This window comes from Bidens hawaiensis, unplaced genomic scaffold, assembly GCF_021521415.1.
Source record: "Bidens hawaiensis isolate Kalapana, Puna unplaced genomic scaffold, B.hawaiensis_p1.1 tig00007125_1, whole genome shotgun sequence".
Lineage (NCBI taxonomy): Eukaryota > Viridiplantae > Streptophyta > Magnoliopsida > Asterales > Asteraceae > Bidens > Bidens hawaiensis.
In genome coordinates, this window is record NW_027491489.1 from 130971 (window position 1) to 140626 (window position 9656).

General features: G+C 40.9%; 1 protein-coding gene across 1 annotated transcript; it reads right to left on the reverse strand.

The window, feature by feature from the left end:
* Positions 1-2750: 2750 nt before the first annotated feature.
* Positions 2751-3131, reverse strand: LOC143634557 (uncharacterized). The gene has a single exon (XM_077102598.1). It carries the CDS (start codon positions 3129-3131, stop codon positions 2751-2753), a length of 381 nt encoding a protein of 126 aa, XP_076958713.1.
* Positions 3132-9656: the final 6525 nt, after the last annotated feature.

Sequence of the window (9656 nt, forward strand, 5' to 3'; positions counted from 1 at the left end):
CTTGTCGTCTTTTGCGTCGTACGATCCTTCAATTTGGTTTGCCACTAACATGGAATCCACATGTGCTCTTGAATTCTAGGCGTAATATGTACGTGAAATGTTGTCCTTCTGGGTTGGTTATCTTTAGGCCAGCTCCAGCGCCTTCATCGTTGGAAGCTCTGTCTGTGAACATCTTCCAGACTTCATCCTTCGCTTGATCTACAGGGGTTTCGATCTCTCTTTTGCATTCTTCCTCCTTCTCTTGAGGGATTTTTGCGATGAAGTCGGCCAAAACCTGGCCCTTAATTGCTGGTCTTGGTTTGTATTCGATGGCGTGTTCTCCCAATTCTATTGCCCATTTTGCGAGCCTTCTAGACAATTATGGTTTGCTTAGCACATTTTGTAGGCGAAAGTTGGTTAGAACGTGTATTGGATGGCCTTGGAAGTATCTTCTCAATCGTCGCGCTGTCTGGACCAAGGATAAAACTAACTTTTCCAGGGTGGAGTATCTTGTCTCTACGTCTGCCAGAGTTCGGCTTATGTAATAAATAGGCGTTTGAATGCCATTTCTTTCCACCATCAAGACTGCGCTGACTGTTTTTTCTGATGCTGCTAAGTACACGATCAATGGTTCCCCATCTTTAGGGGCTGTAAGTGTTGACAATTCTTCTAATCGTGACTTAATTTCTTGGAACGCCGTTTCTGCTTCTTTCGTCCATTGGAATTGAGATTTCTTGAGGCAGTTTCTCAAGGTTGAGGCGAACGGGAATGATCTCTTCGCATGACTAGATAGAAATCTATTCAATGCGACTAATCGGCCATTAAGCGTTTGCATTTGTTTGACTGATTTTGGCGACGGCGTTTTCCGTACGGCTTCCAATTTTTCTGGGTTGGCTTTGAAGCCACCATTCGTCACGATTACTCCCAGGAATTTTCCTTCCTCCATGCCGAAGGAGCATTTTCCTGGGTTAAGCTTCATGCTAATTTACCTTAGAGTTCCAAAGGTCTCCTCGATGTCCTTTAACATGGCTCCTTCCGTCTTGCTTTTGATGACCAAGTCGTCCATGTAGACTTCCAAATTTCTTCCAATCTGAGGTTTGAACTCTCTATCCATCAGCCTTTGGTAAGTAGACCCGGCGATCCTGAGACCAAATGGCATCATTTTGTAACAATATGTTCCGCTGTTTGTTCTGAACGCCGTTTTGTCTTGGTCTTTTGCCGCCATGTGGATCTGGTGATACCCTTTGTACGCGTCTAGAAAACATTTGAACTGAAATGGTACAAGCGCGTCAACTTTAAGGTCGATCTCGGGCAATGGATAACAATCTTTTGGTCATGATTTGTTAAGATCTTTGAAGTCTATACACATGCGCCATTGGCCATTTGCCTTGGGTACCATTACTGGGTTGGCTACCCATGTTTGGTACTGGATTTCTCTGATTATACCCGCATCGAACAATTGCTGAACTTGTTCATCACATGCTTTTTCCTGTTCTGGTCCCATTTTTCTTCGCTTATGTACCACCGGAATGAAGGTTTGGTTAACCTTCAACTCGTGTTCCGCTTTGCTTCATGGGACCCCTGTCATATCCGTCGGAGTCCAGGCGAAGACATCAATGTTCTTGACCAACAGGCTTTTGAGTGCCGCCCGTGCTTCCTCGGAGATGGTTGGTCCAATGGTTATGCTTTGCTCTGGGAATTTTTTGTTGAGTATCCATTTTTCCATTTCTCTGGTTTTACCGAGTTGAAGCGTCTTTTGTGGCGGTGTTTTTCTCTCCGCCATGTTACACTCTTTGTTGGCGTGAATCATTGTTATCCCAGTCGGGGTTGGCACCCCTACTATCCCATGTGCTGTTGACGGGGTAGCATTGAAATCACCAATGGCTTCTCTTCCCAAGATTATGTCATATTGTGGGTGTGGTGTCTCCATTACTAGAAAGTCGACGTCTTCCGTTCGCGAATGGAGCCCATCACTTAGTTCGATTGGGAATGTTAGCTGCCCCAGCGGGTATGCAATGCTTTGGTTGAACCCTGTGATTGGGGCGTTAACTATCGTCAATCGACGTTTGTCTTCTTCGTCCACCAAGTCAAAACACTGGCGATACATGATGTTAGACGTTGCCCCCGTGTCAACAAAGAAACGTGGCGTCCTGTAGTTACCAAAAACGGCTGTGATCACTAAGGGTGCTTTCTTGTTCGCTCCTCCTCTTACTTTTGGGAAAATGACTTGTTCTTCTTTCCATGGCGCCCAATCTGTTTTTCTTTTCTTGTGTTGAGCGTTGCTTAAGATCATGTTGGCGTGTAGATCTTTGATCTTCTTTTCGGGTTTCCGCCATCTCTTGGGGGTGGGCGTCTGTACTTTCCTCGTATGTTTCTGACGAGGTGATCTAAATTGCCATTTTTGATGCATTCTTCGATCGCATCTTTTAAGTTGATACACTGGTTTGTCGAATGGCCATGTTGTTCATGAAAGTCGCAATAACTTTTCATATATGTGCCCGGCCCCTGTTTAACTGGTGCCGGTTTTTTCAATTGGATCCCCTCGTTGTACATTATATGGGTTGGGCTTTTGTCAGCGGAGTCCACTTGGATGCGTTCTATTGGGGCATGCTTGACTGGCCCTTTTGTCTTGTTTTGGATGGGTCGAAGGTAGACTTTTTGTCGCTGTCTAACCTTGACCACACGGAGGACATTCTTTTACCCTGGCGGGCCATATTAATGTCATTTCTGGCGTCATTTTTTGCCAGTTCTTTTCCCAGGCTTTTTTCCATTCACGCGTACCTTTTGGCCGCGGTCATAACATCATCCCATCTCTGCGGCATGACATCTCTACCTCTAAGGTTGTGTATAAGATCGTCACACTTTACGTTTTGGCGAAAGGCTGCCCGCAGAAGTTCTTCATTTACGCCGCCAATGTTCAGGCCTTCCTGGTTAAATCTTGTGATGAAATCTTCAAGCGTTTCGTTATCTTTTCTAACGACATTCAAAATGTCCGCTGGGTCGCTGATGTGTCTCCGTTGCTGGCTAAACTGTTGAATGAACTTTTTTGCCAGGTCTTCCCAGCTTGAAATTTGGCTATCTGGCAATCTCTCAAACCATGCTCTAGCGGCTCCCACTAGGGTTAGCGTGAAGATATGGCACCATAACGGCATGGTCCACCCTGATACTAATCCCGCAGCCGTGAAGGTTTGCAAGTGGTCGTCTAGATCTGAGATACCATCATACTGGCCTACCGTTGGCGGGATTTTGGGATTTTCTGGTAGTTCTGCTTCGGCTATTCTTGCTACAAACTTTGATTTACCCGCCGATGTTGTTGGCCGGTATGGTTTGGAAAAATCAACGGCCACTTCTGGATGGTATTTTACCAATTTTCTGGCGTCTGGCTCTTTCTAGCTTTCCTCATAGTCCGGGTCCTCTAGGCGTGAATCTGCCTTAAGATTTGACCGCTGTGACTTGTCTCCTGCCTTGCTGGTTTGCTTGGCAGGAGATGTTTTGGCGAAAGGCGTTTTCGCAGGAGCTGGCGTTGAGTTTTCTTCAGTCTCCTCTTCTTCGCTGCTACTAGAAGCTGTATCAAACAGTGATCTAGGTTTCACAACGGACGCCATTTTTTCTTGTACTTTGTCTCTTAGCTTTTGTTGTTCTGCCTCGAGCCACGCCATGATGTCTGGCGGCATGGTTGCTTTGGAACGTGTCTTCGGTTTTTGTTTATCCGTGACGGTAGGGTGAACGGTGGAGGTGTTTAGAAGACCTCCGCCCGTGTCTTCTATGTCCAGATTTTCAACGTTTCCTTCAAAAAGCCAACATCTTTCGGTGTAGTCTTGCCACTCATCTGAGTCAAGAACGGAGTGGGTTACTATTCTAGCTATATGCACGGATGGCGCCAATGAAGAAACACGGATCTTCCCCTCAAGGTCTAACACGTTAGTCCGAGGGTAATGATTACGTATTCTACACGGGGGCTTATAAAACCTTCTTGGCGCAGACAGTGTAACCTGCAAAACAGAACACTGTGAGCTCGTTACGAGTAATGGGGGGATTCTCTCGTAACCACCATCCGGCGTGAGAATCAGTACTTGATAGTATGAAGTAGTATAATTTGATAGTGATAGGAGGAGAAAGTATATGTTTTACCATTTGGAGGTTTACTGGTATTTATAGGCGGAGGAGAGAGTGTGTGACCAACCACCTTGTCAGGTTTTCCACCAATAACATTCTCCATTCGTGCGATCGTGGTGGTTGGTAGAAGTTGGTTGGCATTATGGCCTTTTGACAAGGACGTGGTTGTACTGTTGTACCGTCCTTTATGTGTTGTCTAATCCTCATTGGTTTGGTGTTTATCCCTATGTGGGTTACCATCCTTTTGTCCCATGTTGGTGGGACCTTTGCATTACCGTTCCCTAGGTGTCAGGAAAGGTAATATTGGACTACATTCTTCGCGCCATGCACTACGCCTGGCGTTAGTGATATTGTGGCGCTTTGTCAAATGGTGGGTTTCATACCCTACCTCTACATTAAGGTACATAAGTATGCTAAATGATTTAGATGTTACCTCTTAATCGGTCAGCTATGCTAATGATTCAACACATTTGATTGACATCGAACAATTAATAAGAATAATCAAGTTATACTTATATTTAAACATATTAATATCGGAAACAAAATATGTTAATAAACATGACTATTCTCAGTATAACCTTCTTAAAATGCTTCCATTCCTAGCAAGACGTAGACTTTCAGGTGCTCGATCAACCCATGCTTTTAAGCATCGTTTGTTCTTTTTCTTCATATTATCAGTTGAACATTTTAAAAGGTCAACATTTATGATTTCCAATAACATATATTATCTATTATCTAATATAATATAAATGACAAGTTCGTTATTGTTAAGCCGTCACTGGTGCTATTTGGTGGCACCTTATTTGTTCATAGCATTTTTTTTTCCATTCTGGTATTGTAATTAACAAACATAAGGGAAGCTTACCGGATGACAATTTGTTTTTTGTTTGTTTTAATTCCGATATCATAACAACGTGACAAAAACCGACCAAATTCTTATAGACTCAACGTCTCAACGCTCGAGACAGACAACACTCGGTTTTACTAACGCCTGAGTTTACCGACCAACACAACCCATTGGTCCACTCAATTTTTATATTTTTCCCTTTTTTAGCTCCGGGGTCGTAATAAACGTAGCCGAAACCGACCAAATTCGTGTCCAGTTACCGCCTCAATGCCCGGGACCGACAACGCTTGAGTTTTATCACCGCCCGAGTTTACCAAGAAAACGTCGTTATAAATAGTTTATTTGTTTATATGTTAATTTGACGAATATATTTTTCTGGACACTAAGGTGTTAGCAATGGTTTCCATACCGTAGTGAACGTAAACGATACTAACTGTATCCGTGTCAATTCGCCAACGTGACGTTCGGGTTTACCAACGTTAAATTTTACCAACACCCGGGCTTTAACGTTAAGGTTTTACCAATTGCTCCGGAAAATCTGGTTATGAATAGTGATGATAAGATAAGCCCACATATTATACTGCAATCATTTGCAATGCTTGGTTAATACTCAGCAGTCAGCAAGCCCAACTTGATAATTTAAAGGCCACCAAAGCATTGCCAGCCCAAAGAAAAGCGCATAAATTGGGCTTAATTATATATATAAGGGCCACGTGTAAATCTCTTTATATCTCCTCTATTATTTTAATTTCCAAATTTATATGAATAACTTTTCAATTATCAATGCTCAAGACCAATGAAGAATTGGAGAGAACAACAAAGGTACTACAGGCGTAATTGAGTTAGAACCAAGTCTGAGCATGTTTAATTTAAAAGAACTTGTGCTCGCTTAGTTTGAGCTCTACTTCTAAATAGGAACCTGTACTCATGACTTCTTGAGCACTTTTTAGCTCGAAGTCAATTCCTATAATACTTATTAATTATTATTTATAAACATTTGTAAACACTTTTTATTTTTAAGACTAAATTATAATATTTGTCCTTTATAGTATTGGAAACTATAGTATAGGTATTTTAAAAAAATGACGTCGCTTTATATCTTTCGTATGAAAAAATTGTTCTTATAAATATGTGCTAGTTATGTAAGGGTGTATAGATAATTTACACATATTTCTTAATCAAAATATAAAACAAAAAGAAAATTAACCCATCACAACAACTGGCATCAACTTGTTTCTTTGAAAAGTTAACTCATCCTTTGTATGAAATAATAATAATAATAATAATAATAACCCATCCTTTGTAATTAAAAAGAAAAAATTAACTCACCCTTCCTATAAAAAGTTGTTTGCTTCTACTATCATTATTATTATTATGGTTCATACTAGGACACCCTAGACACCCCTAAATATGCGACGTATAGTATTATACGCTGCGTATAAGTACACTTTTGTCTTATCTGTTGTGTTATATACCCCGCATATAGCATTATACACGGCATATAGGGTACGACTGACAACCTAGGACTGGTTATGACAGTCCTAGGTTGTCGGGTCATACCTTAAAAGCCCCGTATAGTGCTATACAAGGCGTATTTGGTCCATTTGAATTATTGAGCTCACCGGCTCTCACTCCCTTCCCTTTATTATTATATATCACCCATATCACCCCAAAAAACATACACACACATATCTCAAAACATACACCCGAGAAAGCAAGTGTAAAAACCTGTGGTGGTTCGACAACTTATGTCCTGACTTGAACGAGAAGGAGCCGGGATACGCGCAGCCTAGCATGTCGGTGTTACCTAATTTGAACTAGGTTTCGTTGTATATTTACGAAAAAATTACAAATTTTGTCCTTTTGAATTACATAGATTATGGAATGGGTCCTTTATCAAAAATAGTTTCACTCTTTGTCCTTTATTTGGATGTTTTCCATGGTTTTTGTCCTTTACACTAACAAATGTTAAGTTTCTCAGTTAAGTCATCTCATGTGCCCTGCACATGAGGGCATTTTAGTCCTTTAACAATTTAAAGGACTATTTGTGTAATATGTAAAAAGATTTATCTAACTCAAACACCTCACATCTGTATTTCATCTCCTTGACTAACAAACCTTAAAATCCACCCACCTCCATTACCACACCACCACCCGCTCCTTCGTTGGCCTCCACCACAATCAAGATTTAAGTTCTGGAAATATGCCACCAGTCCACCACCATCGCCTCTTAACCCTGTTTACCGTCACCGATTACATCGACGAACCACATACAAGTCCCGAGGATCTTCTCTTTCTACTCATGCCAACACTCAACAAAAAAAATAACAACTACTATCATCACCGTCGTCTGAAAACAACCATCACCACCATCTTCGTTTTCTTGTCGGCTGCCCCAGCACCCGCCATCTCCGCCGTCGTTTCCGATCCTTAGCTTGTCTTCACTGATATGTGTATTGCCCTGCAGCATCCCCACACCTTCACCATCACGCCGCCGTCACTAAAACCATAACCCTAGCTCCATCCCTAACTTACCCAGAAAGCCCTTCAAATCTCTCCAAAAACGGCACTGAAACCCTAACCCTAGCTCCATCCTTCATCCAAGTGACGAGTTGGGTACAAGCTGGACAACGTATATTACGAGTGAAGGGTGGTTTAGGGAGGTGGGTGAGGCAAGAATCGCAGGTGGGGTGGCTGCAAGCGAGGACGCGTGGGATGGTGACTTCGTCGTCTTATGGCTGGAGACATACTGGGCACTCCGGTGGTTCCATGGCTTCCGACAACAGGCAGGAGAGTTTGATTGTTTATCAAGGCGACGTTTGATACTTCATGGTACTTTAGGCACATGATACATGGTGGAGGTATGCGGTGGGTGACAGTGGAGGTGGATAGAGTGAGCGGCGTTGTGGCGGCGATGATTGCCGAAAATGTTATGTACGAGCTGTTATAACATGTGAGGAGGAGGAAAGAGAAGGGGCAGGGGAAAAGACAATTATGCCCATCACGTTTTCTGCACATGGGGATGTTTAACAGGATAAGTTAATGGGTGTTAGCTTAAAAGACAAAAAGCATGAAAAACATCCAAAAAAAGGACAAAGAGTGAAACTATTTTTAATAAAGGACTCGTTCCATAATCTATGTAATTCAAAAGGACAAAATTTGTAATTTTTTCTATATTTATATAATATAATGTTGTTCGTTTCTTTTTAACCAAAATATATTACCATTACGTTTGTTAGGAGTATCACGGTTACGATAGTCAACGCGAATAGTCTTTTGGTCAGCCTAGCTCGTCGGTGTTACCAAATTTGAACCATGAATATTTCTATTACGATAGTTAGTCTTCTTCTTTGTACCAGTTACCAGAAGTAGAGGCACCGTAATGCAAAACCCAGTCTTTGTACCACGTACTAGTCGAAGTGCCACCGTATTACGAGAGAAACATACATTATGTTGATAATTACGATGTTGGGGGGAACTCACATGATGAAGATAACTATGATAATGATTGCATACGAATGCCGACGATTTCGTATAAAACAGATATTATAAGACACCATATGTTTTGTTTAAGTAAGTATTATTTTTTGGAACATGTTATAAGAATAAGCTTATAACTGATTCAGAATTTTGTGTGTCGTAATGAGTTGGAGGATTCTCCAGGAAGAGAGGACGGGAGCATGGGTGTTTTATTGTCACACCCCGACCAAAGGCGGAACTTGTCGGGGTACAACGTGATTGGACAAATACACAAGACACTGTTTAAAGTGACAATATTCATTTAACTCATTTTATTTCAACAAATCGATAAACAACACTTCTCGTCTACACAAACAAACTGAATACAAGTAATAATTATATTGTTCGTTTTGCTAATATCCTAAAGGTCTTGGTAACGTTTTCCGTCAAGCACTCGAGTCAACAAAAGTCAAACCTGTAACATTTCATAAAATAAAGTTTGTCAACACAAAGGTTGGTGAGCAATTCATAAGTTTGAGCATATAAGTGTATAGTATGAAAATCCACAAAACTTGTATACAAAACAATAAATAAGAGCTATAAACTAGAATAAATAGTTATCGCTAAACAAGTTAGTGACACCTAGCTATTGGCAATTAGTCTAGGATTTTATGACAGTTGCTAATAAGCTTACATTAGCACCACCTAACTACAAGGGGATGCCGAGTAGTCTAGGATTTATAGTTATCGTTAATAGCATACGTTAACGACACCTTGCCATTGCCAAATGGTATATGATTTATAGTTTCACCATCCAAAAGCTGTAAACACATAGTCAAATAAGCATACAACACCAAATCGAGCAATTATTCAAGTAAGGTATACAATCACGTTTGTGGGTTGAAGATGCAAGTAATTAAAGCATTTAGTTTGATAAGTATGAAATGTCACCCCAAAACGAAAGATGGAAAAAGGGGTATGAAAGTACTCACCTCAATTGATGAACCGATAAATAAATAGATAAATAAATGAAGCTCGAACGGTAAACGAACAGATCCGACTTGAAACGATAAACACCTTAGCTAAAATAAATAATGTAATATATATTAATGAACTTGAAGCCATAATGAAACTATATTGGAAATATTGAATGAGATGGTTCGGTTGTTAATCGGGTTACCGGTTAATTTGTTAACGATTAAGGACTCACACTTAATTGATAATTAAAATAAAAATAATATTATTTTATTGAGGC